The 24,301-nt window shown below is 45.7% G+C and overlaps 2 protein-coding genes across 4 annotated transcripts in view; one reads left to right on the forward strand and one right to left on the reverse strand.

Moving 5' to 3' along the window:
• bicdl2 (BICD family like cargo adaptor 2) overlaps window positions 1-13,981 on the forward strand; it is a 33,268-nt gene extending 19,287 nt beyond the window's left edge. The window contains exons 7-10 of one of the 3 annotated variants that reach the window (XM_045690320.1): window positions 3,229-3,303; window positions 7,440-7,519; window positions 12,077-12,191; window positions 12,878-13,981. In XM_045690320.1, the coding sequence (XP_045546276.1) occupies window positions 3,229-3,303; window positions 7,440-7,519; window positions 12,077-12,191; window positions 12,878-12,949 (342 nt within the window). In that variant the 3' untranslated portion in view covers window positions 12,950-13,981. The remainder of the gene's footprint in view (window positions 1-3,228; window positions 3,304-7,439; window positions 7,520-12,076; window positions 12,192-12,877) is intronic. The other 2 variants (XM_045690321.1, XM_045690319.1) reach the window with 2 other exon arrangements.
• A 1,463-nt stretch (window positions 13,982-15,444) lies between these two features.
• Window positions 15,445-24,301, reverse strand: part of crfb12 (cytokine receptor family member B12) — a 38,625-nt gene continuing 29,768 nt past the window's right edge. The window contains exons 7-8 of the mRNA XM_045690322.1: window positions 19,855-19,973; window positions 15,445-16,970 (exon numbers count right to left, since the gene is read on the reverse strand). Of these exons, the coding sequence (XP_045546278.1) occupies window positions 16,128-16,970; window positions 19,855-19,973 (962 nt within the window). The 3' untranslated portion in view covers window positions 15,445-16,127. The remainder of the gene's footprint in view (window positions 16,971-19,854; window positions 19,974-24,301) is intronic.

Consider the following 24,301-nt stretch of genomic DNA (forward strand, 5'->3'; position numbering starts at 1 on the left):
TAGGATGGAATCCCCAACCCTCTACAACACAGCTAGGATGGAATCCCCAACCCTCTATAACACAGCTAGGATGGAATCCCCAACCCCTCTATAACACAGCTAGGATGGAATCCCCAACCCTCTACAACACAGCTAGGATGGAATCCCCAACCCTCTATAACACAGCTAGGATGGAATCCCCAACCCTCTATAACACAGCTAGGATGGAATCCCCAACCCTCTATAACACAGCTAGGATGGAATCCCCAACCCTCTATAACACAGCTAGGATGGAATCCCCAACCCTCTATAACACAGCTAGGATGGAATCCCCAACCCTCTACAACACAGCTAGGATGGAATCCCCAACCCTCTATAACACAGCTAGGATGGAATCCCCAACCCCTCTATAACACAGCTAGGATGGAATCCCCAACCCTCTATAACACAGCTAGGATGGAATCCCCAACCCTTTATAACACAGCTAGGATGGAATCCCCAACCCTCTATAACACAGCTAGGATGGAATCCCCAACCCTCTACAACACAGCTAGGATGGAATACCCAACCCTCTACAACACAGCTAGGATGGAATCCCCAACCCTCTATAACACAGCTAGGATGGAATCCCCAACCCTCTACAACACAGCTAGGATGGAATCCCCAACCCTCTATAACACAGCTAGGATGGAATCCCCAACCCTCTACAACACAGCTAGGATGGAATCCCCAACCCTCTATAACACAGCTAGGATGGAATCCCCAACCCTCTACAACACAGCTAGGATGGAATCCCCAACCCTTTATAACACAGCTAGGATGGAATCCCCAACCCTCTACAACACAGCTAGGATGGAATCCCCAACCCTCTATAACACAGCTAGGATGGAATCCCCAACCCTCTACAACACAGCTAGGATGGAATACCCAACCCTCTACAACACAGCTAGGATGGAATCCCCACCCCTCTATAACACAGCTAGGATGGAATCCCCAACCCTCTATAACACAGCTAGGATGGAATCCCCAACCCTCTACAACACAGCTAGGATGGAATCCCCAACCCTCTACAACACAGCTAGGATGGAATCCCCAACCCTCTATAACACAGCTAGGATGGAATCCCCAACCCTTTATAACACAGCTAAGATGGAATCCCCAACCCTCTACAACACAGCTAGAATGGAATCCCCAATCCTCTATAACACAGCTAGGATGGAATCCCCAACCCTCTATAACACAGCTAGGATGGAATCCCCAACCCTTTATAACACAGCTATGATGGAATCCCCAACCCCTCTATAACACAGCTAGGATGGAATCCCCAACCCCTCTATAACACAGCTAGGATGGAATCCCCAACCCTCTACAACACAGCTAGGATGGAATCCCCAACCCTCTATAACACAGCTAGGATGGAATCCCCAACCCCTCTATAACACAGCTAGGATGGAATCCCCAACCCCTCTATAACACAGCTAGGATGGAATCCCCAACCCCTCTATAACACAGCTAGGATGGAATCCCCAACCCTCTATAACACAGCTAGGATGGAATCCCCAACCCTCTATAACACAGCTAGGATGGAATCCCCAACCCTCTATAACACAGCTAGGATGGAATCCCCAACCCTCTACAACACAGCTAGGATGGAATCCCCACCCCTCTATAACACAGCTAGGATGGAATCCCCAACCCTCTACAACACAGCTAGGATGGAATCCCCAACCCTCTATAACACAGCTAGGATGGAATCCCCAACCCTCTATAACACAGCTAGGATGGAATCCTAGTTTCTCCAGGAGCATGCACATTGGGGAACTGGTGGGTCAGAGTATGAGTGTCACGGCCGTCGTTGAAGAGAGAAGGGGACCAAGGCGCAGCGGGTTGCGTGTTCATCATTATTACTTTATTTAATAAGTAGTGAACACGAAAACAAGAAACAAAGAACGACAGACCGACAGTTTCACAGGCTATAAATAACAGCAGTGCAAAATACAACTACCCACAGGTGAAAACAAGCTCCCTAAGTATGACTCCCAATCAGGAACAACGATGTACATCTGTTCCTGATTGGGAGCCACACCAGGCCAACACAGAAATACAAAACCTAGAAAACCTAGAAACCCAAAACCAGAACATACACCAAAAACCCCCGGAACACATAAATACAATTCCCCTCTACATACACATAACCCCCCCCCGAACCATATAAAACAAATACCCTCTGCCACGTCCTGACCAAACTACCATAACCAATAACCCTTATACTGGTCAGGACGTGACAATGAGTCCACAGAAAAGTATGTGAAACGGAAGACGAAAGGCTACTTTGTTCTTATTCAGAAGCATCGATGCAAAGAAATATGACGCAGCTTGTAACATTGACACCGTTTTCTGTTATCAATGAGCTGCAGCGAGAGAAAACACACTCCGACTTCTAAACTAAATGTTGCCTGTTCACATGTCACATGGTGCCTGACTACAATATTAGATCTTGATACGTAAATAAATACAGGCTGTGTTAGTTTTGGCATGGTTACCTGCTCTCTCTGTGTGTGTGTGTGTGTGTGTGTGTGTGTGTGTGTGTGTGTGTGTGTGTGTGTGTGTGTGTGTGTGTGTGTGTGTGTGTGTGTGTGTGTGTGTGTGTTGTGGTTATGACAGTGTGTGTGTTGTTATGACAGTGTGTGTGTTGTTATGACGGTGTGTGTTGCTATGACAGTGTGTGTTGTTGTTGCTATGACAGTGTGTGTTGTGGTTATGACAGTGTGTGTTGCTGTTGCTATGACAATGTGTGTTGTTATGACAGTGTATTGTTGTTGTTATGACAATGTGTGTTGTTGCTATGACAGTGTGTGTTGTTATGACAGTGTGTGTGTTGTGGTTATGACAGTGTGTGTTGTTGCTATGACAGTGTGTGTTGTTGTTGCTATGACAGTGTGTGTTGTGGTTATGACAGTGTGTGTTGTGGTTATGACAGTGTGTGTTGCTATGACAGTGTGTGTTGTGGTTATGACAGTGTGTGTTGCTATGACAGTGTGTGTTGTGGTTATGACAGTGTGTGTTGTGGTTATGACAGTGTGTGTTGCTATGACAGTGTGTGTTGTTGTTGCTATGACAGTGTGTGTTGTTGTGGTTATGACAGTGTGTGTTGCTATGACAGTGTGTGTTGTTGTTGCTATGACAGTGTGTGTTGTTGTTGCTATGACAGTGTGTGTTGTGGTTATGACAGTGTGTCTTGTTGCCCAGGCTACAGAGGCCCTGTTGGCCCACTCTACCATCCTACAAGACAAAGACCAGGAGATAGACACACTGAGAGAAAAGGTGAGTTGCTACACACACACACACACACACACACACACACACACACACACACACACACACACACAGCTTGTATAGCGAGTACCACTTCCCCCTCCTTCGGCTCATGCCTGGCTCGAACCAAGGGCCTCTGCTTTGCTTACACACCGCCCTCCTTGACAACATTCCAATGGGATGAGCCACCCAAAAGCTACCTCTCACTCTATGGATCTATACGAAGCCATATTATATTGTTTTAGAAAGGTCATACCAGGGATCATAGAAAGGTCATACCAGGGATCATAGAAAGGTCATACCAGGGATCATAGAAAGGTCATACCAGGGATCATAGAAAGGTCATACCAGGGATCATAGAAAGGTCATACCAGGGATCATTTGATATTTGATTTTGAAGACCACTACACGGAGCAGCAGATAGTCCTCCCCAATGAAGTGTCTATCTCAATATATACTGTACTTCCATTAATTATTTCAACTGGCACCGGGGGACATTCAGGCCTGTGGGCATCCTAGAGCAAAACAACCAACATGTACGTGTTTGTGAGAGTCTCACCTTTCCACAGTAGTTAATAGTTTGTAGGACAAACCGTTCAGAAGCTACAGACGATTTTGTGAGAAGACCGATTTCCGGGATGTCTCATGGTCTGACAAACACCTCTCTAGCTCTGTCACCTTCCACCACAGATGTCTCATGGTCTGACAAACACCTCTCTAGCTCTGTCACCTTTCAACACAGATGTCTCATGGTCTGACAAACTCTCTCTAGCTCTGTCACCTTTCACCACAGATGTGGAAGTGTGACGTAGGCAGATATGGTGGATTGAGTCACATCCAATGAAAAAAAATCTTAAATTGACAGATTTTAATGGGGATTTTTTAAATTATACTAATTACATTTCCGCAGACATCGACTTTAGGGGATTAAATGAAGCTTCTCTAATGTCAAACATGTGAAGTGTGGTGTACCGCAGGGCATCTCCCTAGGCCCTCTACTCTTTTCTATTTTTACCAATGACCTGCCACTGGCATTAAACAAAGCATGTGTGTCCATGTATGCTGATGATTCAACCATATACGCATCAGCAACCACAGATAATGAAGTCTCTGAAACCCTTAACAAAGAGTAGCAGTCTGTTTTGGAATGAGGTGGCCAGTAATAAACTGGTCCTGAACATCTAAAACTAAGAGCATTGTTATCACGGCTCAGGCTAAGACCCAGATGCAGATAGTACGAGTCTCGGAGTTTATTATAGTTCAAGAGGCAAAAGGTAAATCAACGCAGGCAAAGAGTCATAATCCAAATCTGAGTCAGGCAGGATCAGGGTCAGGATGGCAGGCAGGATCAGAGTCAGGATGGCAGGCAGGATCAGAGTCAGGACGGCAGGATCAGGGTCAGGATGGCAGGATCAGGGTCAGGATGGCAGGCAGGATCAGAGTCAGGACGGCAGGATCAGGACGGCAGGATCAGGGTCAGGACGGCAGGATCAGAGTCAGGACGGCAGGATCAGAGTCAGGACGGCAGGATCAGGACGGCAGGATCAGAGTCAGGACGGCAGGATCAGAGTCAGGACGGCAGGATCAGAGTCAGGACGGCAGGATCAGGACGGCAGGATCAGAGTCAGGACGGCAGGATCAGGGTCAGGATGGCAGGCAATCAGTAACCTCTCTAACACACTAACCTCTCTCTAACACACTAACCTCTAACACGCTAACCTCTAACACGCTAACCTCTCTAACACACTAACCTCTAACACACTAACCTCTAACACACTAACCTCTCTAACACACTAACCTCTAACACGCTAACCTCTAACACACGAACCTCTTTAACACACTAACCTCTAACACACTAACCTCTCTAACACACTAACCTCTAACACGCTAACCTCTCTATCACACTAACCTCTAACACACTGAACTCTATAACACAGTAACCTCTCTAACACAGTAACCTCTCTAACACACTAACCTCTAACACACTAACCTCTCTAACACACTAACCTCTCTCTAACACACTAACCTCTCTAACACACTAACCTCTAACACACTAACCTCTCTCTAACACACTAACCTCTATAACACACTAACCTCTCTAACACACTAACCTCTCTAACACACTAACCTCTCTAACACACTAACCTCTAACACACTAACCTCTCTAACACACTAACCCCTAACACACTAACCTCTAACACACTAACCTCTCTAACACACTAACCTCTCTAACACACTAACCTCTAACACACTAACCTCTCTAGCACACTAACCTCTCTAACACACTAACCTCTAACACACTAACCTCTAACATACTAACCTCTCTAACACACTAACCTCTCTAACACACTAACCTCTCTAACACACTAACCTCTCTAACACACTAACCTCTCTAACACACTAACCTCTCTAACACACTAACCTCTAACACACTAACCTCTCTAACACACTAACCTCTCTAACACACTAACCTCTATAACACACTAACCTCTAACACACTAACCTCTATAACACACTAACCTCTATAACACGCTAACCTCTATAACACACTAACCTCTAACACACTAACCTCTATAACACACTAACCTCTATAACACACTAACCTTTCTCTAACACACTAACCTCTAACACACTAACCTCTATAACACACTAACCTCTATAACACACTAACCTCTCTAACACACTAACCTCTAACACACTAACCTCTAACACACTAACCTCTAACACACTAACCTCTAACACACTAACCTCTATAACACACTAACCTCTAACGCACTAACCTCTCTAACACATTAACCTCTCTAACACACTAACCTCTCTAACACACTAACCTCTATAACACACTAACCTCTCTAACACACTAACCTCTCTAACACACTAACCTCTCTCTAACACACTAATCTCTCTCTAACACACTAACCTCTCTAACACACTAACCTCTATAACACACTAACCTCTCTAACACACTAACCTCTCTAACACACTAACCTCTCTAACACACTAACCTCTAACACACTATCCTCTCTAACACACTAACCTGTAACACACTAACCTCTAACACACTATCCTCTCTAACACACTTACCTCTAACACACTATCTTCTCTAACACACTAACCTCTCTAACACACTAACCTTTCTCTAACACACTAACCTTTCTCTAACACACTAACCTCTAACACACTAACCTCTAACACACTAACCTCTAACACACTAACCTCTCTAACACACTAACCTTTCTCTAACACACTAACCTCTAACACACTAACCTCTATAACACACTAACCTCTAACACACTAACCTTTCTCTAACACACTAACCTCTAACACACTAACCTCTAACACACTAACCTCTAACACACTATCCTCTAACACACTAACGTCTAACACACTAACCTCTAACACACTAACCTCTATAACACACTAACCTCTAACACACTAACCTCTATAACACACTAAGCTCTAACACACTAACCTCTAACACACTATCCTCTCTAACACACTAACCTCTAACACACTAACCTTTCTCTAACACACTAACCTCTCTAACACACTAACCTCTAACACACTAACCTTTCTCTAACACACTAACCTCTATAACACACTAACCTCTATAACACACTAACCTTTCTCTAACACACTAACCTCTAACACACTAACCTCTATAACACACTAACCTCTATAACACACTAACCTCTCTAACACACTAACCTCTCTAACACACTAACCTCTAACACACTAACCTCTAACACACTAACCTCTAACACACTAACCTCTAACACACTAACCTCTATAACACACTAACCTCTAACACACTAACCTCTCTAACACACTAACCTCTCTAACACACTAACCTCTCTCTAACACACTAACCTCTCTAACACACTAACCTCTAACACACTAACCTCTAACACACTAACCTCTCTAACACACTAACCTCTCTAACACACTAACCTCTCTAACACACTAACCTCTCTAACACACTAACCTCTATAACACACTAACCTCTCTAACACACTAACCTCTCTCTAACACACTAACCTCTCTAACACACTAACCTCTCTAACACACTAACCTCTCTCTAACACACTAACCTCTCTAACACACTAACCTCTCTAACACACTAACCTCTCTATTGTTCTCTTCAGCTGTGCTCCAGAGAGGCGGAGCTTGGTTCTCTGAGGGAGGAGCTACAGTCATTCAGGAGCCAAGGAAAACCCAGCTACAGGTACACACACACACACACACACACACACACACACACACACACACACACACACACACACACACACACACACACACACACACACACACACACACACACACACACACACATTACAGACAGGGACAGGTTGGTATTACAGACTCAGACAGGGACAGGTTGGTATTACAGACTCAGACAGGGACAGGTTGGTATTACAGACTCAGACAGGGACAGGTTGGTATTACAGACTCAGACAGGGACAGGTTGGTATTACAGACTCAGACAGGGACAGGTTGGTATTACAGACTCAGACAGGGACAGGTTGGTATTACAGACTCAGACAGGGACAGGTTGGTATTACAGACTCAGACAGGGACAGGTTGGTATTACAGACTCAGACAGGGACAGGTTGGTATTACAGACTCAGACAGGGACAGGTTGGTATTACAGACTCAGACAGGGACAGGTTGGTATTACAGACTCAGACAGGGACAGGTTGGTATTACAGACTCAGACAGGGACAGGTTGGTATTACAGACTCAGACAGGGACAGGTTGGTATTACAGACTCAGACAGGGACAGGTTGGTATTACAGACTCAGACAGGGACAGGTTGGTACTACAGACTCAGACAGGGACAGGTTGGTATTACAGACTCAGACAGGGACAGGTTGGTATTACAGACTCAGACAGGGACAGGTTGGTATTACAGACTCAGACAGGGACAGGTTGGTATTACAGACTCAGACAGGGACAGGTTGGTATTACAGACTCAGACAGGGACAGGTTGGTACTACAGACTCAGACAGGGACAGGTTGGTATTACAGACTCAGACAGGGACAGGTTGGTATTACAGACTCAGACAGGGACAGGTTGGTATTACAGACTCAGACAGGGACAGGTTGGTATTACAGACTCAGACAGGGACAGGTTGGTACTACAGACTCAGACAGGGACAGGTTGGTATTACAGACTCAGACAGGGACAGGTTGGTATTACAGACTCAGACAGGGACAGGTTGGTATTACAGACTCAGACAGGGACAGGTTGGTATTACAGACTCAGACAGGGACAGGTTGGTATTACAGACTCAGACAGGGACAGGTTGGTATTACAGACTCAGACAGGGACAGGTTGGTATTACAGACTCAGACAGGGACAGGTTGGTATTACAGACTCAGACAGGGACAGGTTGGTATTACAGACTCAGACAGGGACAGGTTGGTATTACAGACTCAGACAGGGACAGGTTGGTATTACAGACTCAGACAGGGACAGGTTGGTATTACAGACTCAGACAGGGACAGGTTGGTATTACAGACTCAGACAGGGACAGGTTGGTATTACAGACTCAGACAGGGACAGGTTGGTATTACAGACTCAGACAGGGACAGGTTGGTATTACAGACTCAGACAGGGACAGGTTGGTATTACAGACTCAGACAGGGACAGGTTGGTATTACAGACTCAGACAGGGACAGGTTGGTATTACAGACTCAGACAGGGACAGGTTGGTATTACAGACTCAGACAGGGACAGGTTGGTATTACAGACTCAGACAGGGACAGGTTGGTATTACAGACTCAGACAGGGACAGGTTGGTATTACAGACTCAGACAGGGACAGGTTGGTATTACAGACTCAGACAGGGACAGGTTGGTATTACAGACTCAGACAGGGACAGGTTGGTATTACAGACTCAGACAGGGACAGGTTGGTATTACAGACTCAGACAGGGACAGGTTGGTATTACAGACTCAGACAGGGACAGGTTGGTATTACAGACTCAGACAGGGACAGGTTGGTATTACAGACTCAGACAGGGACAGGTTGGTATTACAGACTCAGACAGGGACAGGTTGGTATTACAGACTCAGACAGGGACAGGTTGGTATTACAGACTCAGACAGGGACAGGTTGGTATTACAGACTCAGACAGGGACAGGTTGGTATTACAGACTCAGACAGGGACAGGTTGGTATTACAGACTCAGACAGGGACAGGTTGGTATTACAGACTCCAGACAGGGACAGGTTGGTATTACAGACTCAGACAGGGACAGGTTGGTATTACAGACTCAGACAGGGACAGGTTGGTATTACAGACTCAGACAGGGACAGGTTGGTATTACAGACTCAGACAGGGACAGGTTGGTATTACAGACTCAGACAGGGACAGGTTGGTATTACAGACTCAGACAGGGACAGGTTGGTATTACAGACTCAGACAGGGACAGGTTGGTATTACAGACTCAGACAGGGACAGGTTGGTATTACAGACTCAGACAGGGACAGGTTGGTATTACAGACTCAGACAGGGACAGGTTGGTATTACAGACTCAGACAGGGACAGGTTGGTATTACAGACTCAGACAGGGACAGGTTGGTATTACAGACTCAGACAGGGACAGGTTGGTATTACAGACTCAGACAGGGACAGGTTGGTATTACAGACTCAGACAGGGACAGGTTGGTATTACAGACTCAGACAGGGACAGGTTGGTATTACAGACTCAGACAGGGACAGGTTGGTATTACAGACTCAGACAGGGACAGGTTGGTATTACAGACTCAGACAGGGACAGGTTGGTATTACAGACTCAGACAGGGACAGGTTGGTATTACAGACTCAGACAGGGACAGGTTGGTATTACAGACTCAGACAGGGACAGGTTGGTATTACAGACTCAGACAGGGACAGGTTGGTATTACAGACTCAGACAGGGACAGGTTGGTATTACAGACTCCAGACAGGGACAGGTTGGTATTACAGACTCAGACAGGGACAGGTTGGTATTACAGACTCAGACAGGGACAGGTTGGTATTACAGACTCAGACAGGGACAGGTTGGTACTACAGACTCAGACAGGGACAGGTTGGTATTACAGACTCAGACAGGGACAGGTTGGTATTACAGACTCAGACAGGGACAGGTTGGTATTACAGACTCAGACAGGGACAGGTTGGTATTACAGACTCAGACAGGGACAGGTTGGTATTACAGACTCAGACAGGGACAGGTTGGTATTACAGACTCAGACAGGGACAGGTTGGTATTACAGACTCAGACAGGGACAGGTTGGTATTACAGACTCAGACAGGGACAGGTTGGTATTACAGACTCAGACAGGGACAGGTTGGTATTACAGACTCAGACAGGGACAGGTTGGTATTACAGACTCAGACAGGGACAGGTTGGTATTACAGACTCAGACAGGGACAGGTTGGTATTACAGACTCAGACAGGGACAGGTTGGTATTACAGACTCAGACAGGGACAGGTTGGTATTACAGACTCAGACAGGGACAGGTTGGTATTACAGACTCAGACAGGGACAGGTTGGTATTACAGACTCAGACAGGGACAGGTTGGTATTACAGACTCAGACAGGGACAGGTTGGTATTACAGACTCAGACAGGGACAGGTTGGTATTACAGACTCAGACAGGGACAGGTTGGTATTACAGACTCAGACAGGGACAGGTTGGTATTACAGACTCAGACAGGGACAGGTTGGTATTACAGACTCAGACAGGGACAGGTTGGTATTACAGACTCAGACAGGGACAGGTTGGTATTACAGACTCAGACAGGGACAGGTTGGTATTACAGACTCAGACAGGGACAGGTTGGTATTACAGACTCAGACAGGGACAGGTTGGTATTACAGACTCAGACAGGGACAGGTTGGTATTACAGACTCAGACAGGGACAGGTTGGTATTACAGACTCAGACAGGGACAGGTTGGTATTACAGACTCAGACAGGGACAGGTTGGTATTACAGACTCAGACAGGGACAGGTTGGTATTACAGACTCAGACAGGGACAGGTTGGTATTACAGACTCAGACAGGGACAGGTTGGTATTACAGACTCAGACAGGGACAGGTTGGTATTACAGACTCAGACAGGGACAGGTTGGTACTAAAGTGAAGTGGACCTGGTCATAGAGGCTGTTCTGGTCCAGGGTGGAGAGGTGGACCTGGTCATAGAGGCTGTTCTGGTCCAGGGTGGAGAGGTGGACCTGGTCATAGAGGCTGTTCTGGTCCAGGGTGGAGAGGTGGACCTGGTCATAGAGGCTGTTCTGGTCCAGGGTGGAGAGGTGGACCTGGTCATAGAGGCTGTTCTGGTCCAGGGTGGAGAGGTGGACCTGGTCATAGAGGCTGTTCTGGTCCAGGGTGGAGAGGTGGACCTGGTCATAGAGGCTGTTCTGGTCCAGGGTGGAGAGGTGGACCTGGTCATAGAGGCTGTTCTGGTCCAGGGTGGAGAGGTGGACCTGGTCATAGAGGCTGTTCTGGTCCAGGGTGGAGAGGTGGACCTGGTCATAGAGGCTGTTCTGGTCCAGGGTGGAGAGGTGGACCTGGTCATAGAGGCTGTTCTGGTCCAGGGTGGAGAGGTGGACCTGGTCATAGAGGCTGTTCTGGTCCAGGGTGGAGAGGTGGACCTGGTCATAGAGGCTGTTCTGGTCCAGGGTGGAGAGGTGGACCTGGTCATAGAGGCTGTTCTGGTCCAGGGTGGAGAGGTGGGCCAGGTAGACATTTGGTTTTGAGTCTCTCTCTCTCTCTCTCTGTGTGTGTAGTTCCCTGGAGAGCGAGGTGTGTAAGGTGCGAGCGGAGAGAGACAGTCTGAACCAGCAGCTGCTGAACACCATTCAACACAAGGTGGTGCTGTCGCAGGAGGTCGATGCATGGCAGGTGGGTCTGGGGGACGACGATGTGTTTGTTTACTCAGACTGGCAGTTACAGTATAAGGAAGAACACATTTCAATTTAGTATCTTCTCCAGTTTCAACCCCTTCTATCGCTCTCTCTCTCTCTCCTCCCTCTCTCTCTCCTCCCTCTCTCTCCCCCTGCCTCTCTCCTCCCTCTCCCCTCCCTCTCTCTCTACCTCTCTCTCCCCCTCCCTCTCTCTCCCCCTGCCTCTCTCCTCCCTCTATCTCCCCCTCTCTCTCTCCCGCTCTCTCTCTCTCCCCCTCCCTCTCTCTCCCCCTGCCTCTCTCCTCTCTCTCTCTCCCCCTCCCTCTCTCTCCCCCTCCCTCTCTCCCTCCCTCTCTCTCCTCCTCCCTCTCTCCTCCCCCTCTCTCTCCCCTCCCTCTCTCCTCCCTCTCTCTCCCCATCCCTCTCTCCCCTCCCTCTCTCCTCCCCCTCTCTCTCCCCCTCCCTCTCTCCTCCCTCTCTCTCCCTCTCTCTCCCCTCCCTCTCTCTCCCCCTCCCTCTCTCTCCCCCTCTCTCTCCCTACCTCTCTCTCCCCCTCCCTCTCTTTCTCCCTACCTCCCCCCCTCTCGGTCTCTCCCCCCTCGCTCTCCCCTCGCCCCATTCGCTCTCTCCCTTCTTTCTCTCTCTCCTCTCCCCTCTCTCTCCCCCCCCCTCTCTTTCTTTCAGGAGGACATGCGGCTGCTGATAAGTCAGCAGGTGCAGCAGCAGGCGGAGGAGAAAGAGAGAGAAAAGGAATGAGAGAAAGAGAGCAAGAGGAAGGGGCTGCAGAGAACCCGCTCCATGAGAGTCAGAGGAGAGAGAGGGAAAGGATTCTTCTCTTCTCTCTTTAAAGGGGATGAATAAGAGATGGAGGGACAGATAAACGGGGGAGAGAGGGAAAGAGAGGACAGGTATTTGATGTAAATATTGAAATTTAGATCACATGGTTAAACATTAAGATATTGAGTTTATACTGTAATGTTTTACACATTCGAAAGTCTCTCAGCCTATCACACAATGTTATGCAAATGAGTTCCTGTATGTGAGGATACTGGGAGGAGTTTTTGGTGAGGCGTTTGTGCGGCGGGTCAGTGCTGGTGTGCACTGTCTGTTCATCCAAATAAATTATTGATTATTTTATGGGAAATCAGTGTCCTAGACTGTTTACACTAGTCAACAAACTATATGCGCATGTCGGTGGCCTTACAGGCTCGTTACAATACTATACCACGCCCTGGTAATGTGGAGAATGTTATCCTGTGTGTGTATTTAGAATGTTCTACTGTGTATATTTAGAATGTTCTACTGTGTATATTTAGAATGTTCTACTGTGTATATTTAGAATGTTCTACTGTGTATATTTAGAATGTTCTACTGTGTATATTTAGAATGTTCTACTGTGTTTAATATACAGTGCCTTGCAAAAATATTCAGCCCTATTGGATTTCTGACAATGAAATACATTTTTTCATCCCACTTTGTAACACAATAAAATATGAAGAAATCCAAGGGGTCTGAAAACATTATGCAAGGAACTGTATATACAGTACATTCATGAAACTATTGTGTTTATATACGTCTATACACTACCGTTCAAAAGTTTGGGGTCACTTAGAAATGTCCTTGTATTTGAAAGAAAAGCACATTTTTTTGTACATTGAAATAACATTAAATTGATCAGAAATACAGTGTAGACATTGTTGTCAATGACTATTGTAGCTGGAAATGGCAGATTTCAGAGGCCCATTATCAGCAACTATTACTCCTGTGTTCCAATGGCACGTTGTGTTAGCTAATCCAAGTTTATCATTTTAAAAGGCTAATTGATCATTAGAAAACCCTTTTGCAATTATGTTAGCACAGCTGAAAACTGATGTTCTGATTAAAGAAGCAATAAAACTGGCCTTCTTTAGACTAGTTGAGTATCTGGAGCATCAGCATTTGTGGGTTTGATTACAGGCTCAAAATGGATAGAAATAAAGACATTTCTTCTGAAACTCGTCAGTCTATTCTTGTTCTGAGAAATTAAGGCTATTCCATGAGAGAAATTGCCAAGAAACTGAAAATCTCATACAACACTGTGTACTACTCCCTTCACATAAAAGTGCAAACTGGCTCTAACCAGAATAGAAAGAGGAGTGGGAGGCCCCGGTGCACAACTGAGCAAGAGGACAAGTACATTAGAGTGTCTAGTTTGAGAAACAGACGCCACACAAGTCCTCAACTGGCAGCTTCATTAAATAGTTCCCACAAAACACCAGTCTCAATGTCAACAGTGAAGAGGCGACTCCGGGATGCTGGCCTTCTAGGCAGAGTTCCTCTGTCCAGTGTCTGTGTTCTTTTGCCCATCTTAATCTTTTCTTTTTATTGGCCAGTCTGAGATATGGCTTTTTCTCTGCAACTCTGCCTAGAAGGCCAGCATCCCGGAGTCGCCTCTTCACTGTTGACGTTGAGACTCAGAGAAGCTTAAATTATCTAACCATATGGAACCGTGGTGAAGGCGGCACGACAGCGACTCTTCAACCTCAGGATGCTGAAGAAATTCTGCATGTCCCCGATGGCCCTCACAGTGTTCTTCGAGAGCATACGGTCGGGCCGCATCACAGATTGGTACGGCAAATCCCCCGCCGCGGACTACAAGGTGCTTCAGAGGGTGATATGTGCAGCCGAACGCACCATTGAGTGCTCACCGCCTGCCCTCCAGGACAGCTACACCCCCAGGTGTCGCAGGAAGGCCAAGAAGATCATCAGGGACAATAACGACCTACCCTGGCCAAACCGCCCTATGGGACTCCCAATCACGGCCGGATGTGATATGGCCTGGATATTAAACACTGTACCCTGCAGTCACACCTCAACCCTGTACATGTGACTATTGAACACTCTGAACATGAATCTGATTGGTTTATTTTTTAATACAAACATTGTAGAGAACATCTGATTGGTTAATTTGGAATAGAAACATTGTAGAGAACATCTGATTGGTTTATTTTTTAATAGTGTCACGTCCTGACCAGCAGAGGGTGTAGTATTTTGGTCAGGACGTGGCAGAGTATGTCTGTGTATGTGTGTTCTGGGTGTTGTGTTTCTATGTGGGTCTGTGTGGCTCCCGATCAGGGACAGCTGGTTGTCGTTGTTCCTGATTGGAAGTCGTTCGGGTTTTGGACTGACTCTGACTTCGAGATATCTTCAGATGAAGGAGAAGATTATGACACATAGAAACATTGTAGAGAACATCTGATTGGTTAATTTGGAATAGAAACATTGTAGAGAACATCTGATTGGTTTATTTTTTAATAGAAACATTGTAGAGAACATCTGATTGGTTTATTTGGAATAGAAACATTGTAGAGAACATCTGATTGGTTTATTTGGAATAGAAACATTGTAGAGAACATCTGATTGGTTTATTTGGAATAGAAACATTGTAGAGAACATCTGATTGGTTTATTTTTTAATAGAAACATTGTAGAGAACATCTGATTGGTTTATTTGGAATAGAAACATTGTAGAGAACATCTGATTGGTTTATTTGGAATAGAAACATTGTAGAGAACATCTGATTGGTTTATTTGGAATAGAAACATTGTAGAGAACATCTGATTGGTTAATTTTGAATGGAAACATTGTAGAGAGAACCGACAACAGAGTACAACAACACATGACAGCAACAACACTTATTTTCAACTGTAATGACTGCCATGCCAGACCGAGGACATGGGTTCCCATGCTCATTCCAAAGGAAAAGTTCTGTGTGTGTACCTTTATTAATCAATCATAAAGGTAAGATTTGGGCTCCAACACCAATTGGTCCTTGGTGGGAAAAACAGGCAGGACTAAAAACAATCAACTAAAAAATAAACAGGTAAAAATATGCAGCAGAAATTACAAGTAGCCCTGCCATCCTTACCCATGCTTAGGAGTCAGGGTTTAGAGGTCAGGTTAGGTTTAGGGTTGGGTCAGGGCGAGGTTCATATCTACTGAAGGAGCATAGACTGGCTCCGGGAGAATACAGTTCACAGTCAGATAGTCTATCCTGAGACTGCTGGGACCTGCTGTCCCATCTGTCAGTCGTTGTGTCAGTCGTTCTGTCAGTAGTTCTGTCAGTCGTTCTGTCAGTCGTTCTGTCAGTAGTTCTGTCAGTCGTTGTGTCAGTCGTTCTGTCAGTAGTTCTGTCAGTCGTTCTGTCAGTCGTTCTGTCAGTGTGTGTCTCTGTGTCCCTCTGGTTGGATACACTGTCCCAGGCCAGACTATAGCCAAAGGGGAGAAAGGAGGAGGGAGAGGGGGAGAGAGACGAGGAAGACACGGGAGAGGGGGAGGTAGGCAGGGTTAGTAGGGTGTGGGGTGAAGTTGCCCCTAGACGCTGATCTTGGGTCCATTTTGTATTTCCTCCACTAATGGTTAAGGTAAAGACTGGGAGAGGGGATGCTGATCCTATATCTGTATGTAGGTAACAGGGTAGGATGGTCTCTGTCTCCAGGTAGTCGTCAAGGGAACAGGGTAGGAGGGTCTCTCTCTCCAGGTAGTCGTCATGGGAACAGGGTAGGCTGGTCTCTGTCTCCAGGCGGTTGTCAAGGGAACAGGGTAGGCTGGTCTCTGTCTCCAGGTGGTCGTCAAGGGAACAGGGTAGGATGGTCTCTGTCTCCAGGTGGTCGTCAAGGTGCAAGGTCATGACAGCTCCCACCTTATAATCCAGGTAACCAGAGGGGGCGGTCCCACACGTCACTGGGTGACACACCACGTTTTCCGGAGTCACCAAGCACCCTGCTGAACGCACACCCTGCGCACACACACACACACCGAGACAGAGTTAACACACTCACCAAGCACCCTGCTGAACGCACACCCTGCACACACACACACACACTGAGACAGAGTTAACACACTCACCAAGCACCCTGCTGAACGCACACCCTGCGCACACACACACACACCGAGACAGAGTTAACACACTCACCAAGCACCCTGCTGAACGCACACCCTGCGCACACACACACACACCGAGACAGAGTTAACACACTCACCAAGCACCCTGCTGAACGCACACCCTGCGCACACACACACACACCGAGACAGAGTTAACACACTCACCAAGCACCTTGCTGAACGCACACCCTGCGCACACACACACACACCGAGACAGAGTTAACACACTCACCAACCACCCTGCTGAACGCACACCCTGCACACACACACACACACACATCCGAGACATAGTTAACACACTCACCAAGCACCCTGCTGAACGCACACCCTGCACACACACACACACACCGAGACAGAGTTAACACACTCACCAAGCACCCTGCTGAACGCACACCCTGCGCACACACACACACACCGAGACAGAGTTAACACACTCACCAAGCACCCTGCTGAACGCACACCCTGCACACACACACACACACCGAGACAGAGTTAACACACTCACCAAGCACCCTGCTGAACGCACACCCTACACACACACACACACACACACCGAGACAGAGTTAACACACTCACCAAGCACCCTGCTGAACGCACACCCTGCACACACACACACACACCGAGACAGAGTTAACACACTCACCAAGCACCCTGCTGAACGCACACCCTGCACACACACACACACACACCGAGACAGAGTTAACACACAAACATGCATGCACACCCAAACACACACTAGGGAGATCACTAAAAATGGACTTCAATATTAAACGTTTGTCCAGGTCCCCCAAACATTAAAAACTGATCTATTTTGCGCTCACCCAAAAAATGAAGAAAGCCTGCTGAACACTGGGATCAAACCCACGAACCCATGAGCCATAGGCAACAGCTTACTCCAACGAAGCTATCAGCATTATATATATTTAACACTATCACAAACTTTAGTCCTATTCTTAACCGGTCTGAATTAATGTCTTAACTGGCTAGGCGGCAGTATTTTCACAGCCGGATAAAAAACGTACCCCATTTAAACTGTCTACTACTCTTGCCCAGAAACGAGAATATGCATATTATTAGTAGATTTGGATAGAAAACACTCTGAAGTTTCTAAAACTGTTTGAATGATGTCTGTGAGTATAACAAAACTCATATGGCAGGCAAAACCCTGAGAAAATTCCAAGCAGGAAGTGGCCTGTCTGAGAATTTGTAGTTCTTCTTTTGATTCTCTATCGAAACTACAGTATCTGTGGGGTTACGTAGCACTTTCTAAGGCTTCCATTGGCTCGCTAAAGCCTTCAGAAAGCAGATTGAGGCATCTCCTGTCTCTGGGCAGAGTATAGTAGCTCAGTTTCTCAGTGGTCTGCCTGGGGACAAAGAGATTGGATATGCGCATTCACATGAACACGCTGTTTTTTCTTTTCCTCTTTAAATGAATACACTATTGTCCGGTTGGAATATTATCGCTATTTTACGAGAAAAATACCATAAAAATTGATTTTAAACAGCGTTTGACATGCTTCTAAGTACGGTAATGGAACATTTTGAATTTTTTGGTCTCGATATGCGCTCGCGCGTTACCCTTTGGATAGTGACCTGAACGCACAAACAAAACGGAGGTATTTGGACATTACTATGGATTATTTGGAACAAAAACAACATTTCTTGTGGAAGTAGCAGTCCTGGGAGTGCATTCTCGTGTGGCTCAGTTGGTAGAGTATGGTGTTTGCAACGCCAGGGTTGTGGGTTCGATTACCACAGGGGACCAGTACGGATAATTTTTTTTAATGAAATGTATGCATTCACTACTGTAAGTCGCTCTGGATAAGAGCGTCTGCTAAAATGACTAAAATGTAAACGTAAAAAATTCTGACGAAGAACAGCAAAGGTAATACAATTTTTCGAATACTAATTCTGAGTTTAGGTTGCCCCGAACTTGGCGGGTGTCAAAATAGCTAGCCGTGATGGCTGAGCTATGTACTCAGAATATTACAAAATGTGCTTTCGCCGAAAAGCTATTTTAAAATCTGACATAGCGATTGCATAAAGGAGTTCTGTATCTATAATTCTTAAAATAATTGTTATGTATTTTGTCAATGTTTATGATGAGTAATTTAGTAAATTCAATGGAAGTTTTTGGTGGGAATACATGTTCTGAACATAACACACCAATGTAAAAAGCTGGTTTTAGATATAAATATGAACTTGATTGAACAAAACATACATGTATTGTATAACATAATGTCCTAGGAGTGTCATCTGATGAAGATCGTCAAAGGTTAGTGCTGCATTTAGCTGTGTTTTGGGTTTTATTGACATATATGCTTGCTTGGAAAATGGCTGTGTGATTATTTTTGGCTATGTACTCTCCTAACATAATCTAATGTTTTGCTTTCGCTGTAAAGCCTTTTTGAAATCGGACAATGTGGTTAGATTAACGAGAGTCTTATCTTTAAAATGGTGTAAAATAGTAATATGTTTGAAAAATAGAAATTGGTGCATTTTTGAGGTTTTTGTATTTCGCGCCACGCTGTTCCACTGGCTGTTGAATTGAGTGGGACGGTGACGTGCCACTTGCCCAGAGAGGTTGACAAAGCCTGTAAACAGGCGGAATGGAAGCAGTACTAAACAGGTTCAAAAAAATGACTTTTGTCAATAATGCGTCAAATTTCACTGTGAAACAATGAGATCTTGTTGCAAACACACATATGTATTATTACTATGGTTTAGTGGGCGGGTACCAGAGCTGTGGGGGTGTGGTCTGTGCTCTTCAGGACATAGCGTGTCACAGCGATCAGACCAATCAGAACAGCCAGCAGCAGGAACACGCCCACAGCCATGCCGACCAATTTCTGCTGACCTGGACACACACAGACACACAGACACACACACACACAAAAAAAGTAAAACAGATCTATCTAACGGTCTGATCTAATGAATCTCAGTTCAATAAAATAATAACACACATGCATATATACTGTATATATACACACACACACACACACACACACACACACACACACACACACACACACACACACACACACACACACACACACACACACACATATATATATACTGCTCCAAAAAATAAAGGGAACACTTAAACAACACATCCTAGATCTGAATGAAAGAAATAATCTTATTAAATACTTTTTTCTTTACATAGTTGAATGTGCTGACAACAAAATCACACAAAAATAATCATTGGAAATCCAATTTATCAACCCATGGAGGTCTGGATTTGGAGTCACACTCAAAATTAAAGTGGAAAACCACACTACAGGCTGATCCAACTTTGATGTAATGTCCTTAAAACAAGTCAGAATGAGGCTCAGTAGTGTGTGTGGCCTCCACGTGCCTGTATGACCTCCCTACAACGCCTGGGCATGCTCCTGATGAGGTGGCAGATGGTCTCCTGAGGGATCTCCTCCCAGACCTGGACTAAAGCATCCGCCAACTCCTGGACAGTCTGTGGTGCAACGTGGCGTTGGTGGATGGAGCTAGACATGATGTCCCAGATGTGCTCAATTGGATTCAGGTCTGGGGAACGGGCGGGCCAGTCCATAGCATCAATGCCTTCCTCTTGCAGGAACTGCTGACACACTCCAGCCACATGAGGTCTAGCATTGTCTTGCATTAGGAGGAACCCAGGGCCAACCGCACCAGCATATGGTCTCACAAGGGGTCTGAGGATCTCATCTCGGCAGGGGCGGAAATCCCGGGGGGACGGGGGGACACGACCCCCCCATCCTGGGAAAAATATGATTTGTCCCCCCCAATATATCACTGAAACATAACTATGTAATTTAAATAATATTAATAATACGCAATGAAAGCAATTGTGCTGATTATAGACACTTAATAGCTCGTTTTTAAGTTTCAAAAGATTGCGACCCCCCCCCCCCACCCTTTGCCTCACAATGGTTTGATCCACTGCCAGTTCTTTAGCTTGCTAGGTAACGTAGAGGTTGTATCTACTGTCTGAAAGGCACTCAATGCACGTAACTGACGTGAGGTTAATCCAGTCAATCGCGCACACACACTAGCTGAATATGCAGAGCTAGCGCGCAAATATTAACTATTAAGCTAGCTAGTACCTATTCCATTTATGTGGCGTCGTCAAAGATGGAATCTTTGCTATCGTCAATTTATTCCAAGATCAGCATGCATGTAAGTTAGTGCTTCAAAGTCCCTGTGATAAGGTTAGCGATAAACTGAACAGAACTACACTCTCTTCTACCATTGTTTTAAATATATTTAATGTTCTCGTTGCAAAAGCTAAATTGTCGCAAGGGAACTTTTATTTATATATTTTATTTCACCTTTATTTAACCCGGGTAGCAAAGATTATAGCAAACACCACTGAATTGGTGCTCGCTAGCTTTGTAAATTCAGCTATTGTTAGAAGCCAGCCAATATGAAACAAACGATTAAAATTACAAAAGGTTGCAGCATATGTTGTGTAAATGGTGAACTCATACAGCTGTCAACTCTTGTCACTGCAATCCGTTTCACATTTGCTAGCTATCTTTTAGATCGAAGCCCATATAGAATGATAGAAGATAAGATGATAGAAGCCCATCTCCTACTGTAAATAACCAACACACTGTGTGTGTGTAGCCAGCCAGCCAGGTAGAAAAATGGCAGAAAAAAGACGGACATCAGAGTATTTTTCAGTACACCAAAACGCAAAGTAAGAACCCTAGTAGCCTAATATCTCAAAGACTAGTTGATAAAATGTTCATAAGAAAGAAATGAAATTCTAATGGAAATGTTTCACAATGATGTCATTAGGCAGAGCAGGCAACAGATGGCACACAGACAGCAGAGTTGGGGACAGATATGCAGGCACAGACTGGCAGAGACAGGGAGTCTCAGGTAAGTTTGTTGAGTCTTTGTTTGGCAACATTATGAAAGGTTCTCAATTTTTTTTACTTGTAAAATAGGAACATAATTGGAAAATGCCATGGATACCCCCACTCTCAACTTAAACTGGTGACTGAACTAAGATTTGTTAAAGGCAATGGTATTGCTGTTGTGATTAGTTGTGTAGTTTTGGGTTCCGGTAGTTAGGAGTACTGCAAACACCTTATTTCTTTGGTTCCTCAATATACATTTACCATATTAAACGTAGACTATGTGTTACAGCACTACTTTTGGTGTCCCCCTCAGGAATTGCTCTTGAGAAAATGTAATGTAATTGTCCCCTCCAAAGTTGATATCAGATTTTCGCCCCTGCATCTCGGTACCTAATGGCAGTCAGGCTACCTCTGGCGAGCACATGGAGGGCTGTGCGGCCCCCCAAAGAAATGCCACCCCACACCATGACTGACCCACCGCCAAACCGGTCATGCTGGAGGATGTTAAAGGCAGCAGAACGTTCTCCACGGCGTCTCCAGACTCTGTCACGTCTGTCACGTGCTCAGTGTGAACCTGCTTTCATCTGTGAAGAGCACAGGGCGCCAGTGGCAAATTTGCCAATCTTGGTGTTCTCTGGCAAATGCCAAACAGCCTGCACGGTGTTGGGCTGTAAGCACAACCCCCACCTGTGGACGTCGGGCCCTCATACCACCCTCATGGAGTCTGTTTCTGACCGTTTGAGCAGACACATGCACATTTGTGGCCTGCTGGAGGTCATTTTGCAGGGCTCTGGCAGTGCTCCTCCTGCTCCTTCTTGCACAAAGGCGGAGGTAGCGGTGCTGCTGCTGGGTTGTTGCCCTCCTCCAGCCTCCTCCACGTCTCCTGATCTACTGGCCTGTCTCCTGGTAGCGCCTCCATGCTCTGGACACTACGCTGACAGACACAGCAAACCTTCTTGCCACAGCTCGCATTGATGTGCCATCCTGGATGAGCTGCACTACCTGAACCATTTGTGTGGGTTGTAGACTCCGTATCATGCTACCACTAGAGTGAAAGCACCGCCAGCTTTCAAAAGTGACCAAAACATCAGCCAGGAAGCATAGGAACTGAGAAGTGGTCTGTGGTCCCCACCTGCAGAACCACTCCTTTATTGGGGGTGTCTTGCTAATTGCCTATACTTTCCACCTGTTGTCTATTCCATTTGCACAACAGCATGTGAAATTTATTGTCAATCAGTGTTGCTTCCTAAGTGGACAGTTTGATTTTACAGAAGTGTGATTGACTTGGAGTTACTGTCACGGGTGTCGTTGGGTAGAGACTAGGGAATGTGGATGCTCATCTTGATTAATTATTAAATAAAGTGAACACCAAAAAACAACAAAAACGAAGAACAACAGAAGACATTTTAAAAGCAACTACCCACCAAAAGATAAACAACAATATGGGGATGAGGTAGTTGGGTGTGCTATTTACAGATTGGCTGTGTACAGGTATAGTGATCGGTAAGCTGCTCTGACAGCTGATGCTTAAGGTTAGAGAGGGAGATATAAGCTTCAGTCATTCAGTGATTTTTGCAACTCGTTCTAGTCATTAGCAGCAGAGACCTGGAAGGAAAGGCGGCCAAAGGGAGTGTTGGCTTTGGGGACGACCAGTGAAATATAACTGCTGGAGCACGTGCTACGGGTGGGTGTTGCTATGGTGACCAGTGAGCTGAGATAAGGTGGGGCCTTACCTAGCATAGACTTATAGATGACCTGGAGCCAGTGGGTTTGGCGACGAATATGTAGTGAGGGCCAGCCAACGAGAACATACAGGTTGCAGTGGTGGTGTCACGGGTGTCGTTGTGTATTGATGACCAAAACGCAGCAGGAATGTGGATGCTCATCTTTATATTTATTAAATAAAGAGAACACGAAAAAACAACAAAACAAAGCACGGCAGACGACAGTTTTACAGGCTATACGCAGCAGTGCAAAATACAACTACCCACAAAAACCCCAGGTGAAAACAAGCATCTAATATATGACTCCCAATCAGGAACAACAATGTACAGCTGTTCCTGATCGGGAGCCACACAGAAATAGACAGACAAGAAAACCATCGAAAACCCACACTAGAACAATTACTCAAACCCCAGACTACATAAACCAAACACCCCTTTAATAACACACACAACCCGAACCATATGAAAAAAAATACCCCTCTGCCATGTCCTGACCAAATATACAATACAAATACTCCCTCTACTGGTCAGGACATGACAGTTACATTGTGTTGTTTAAGTGTTCCCTTTATTTTTTTGAGCAGTGTACATACACTTCAGTT

This window comes from Salmo salar, chromosome ssa11 (genome assembly GCF_905237065.1).
Source record: "Salmo salar chromosome ssa11, Ssal_v3.1, whole genome shotgun sequence".
NCBI classification, from domain to species: domain Eukaryota; kingdom Metazoa; phylum Chordata; class Actinopteri; order Salmoniformes; family Salmonidae; genus Salmo; species Salmo salar.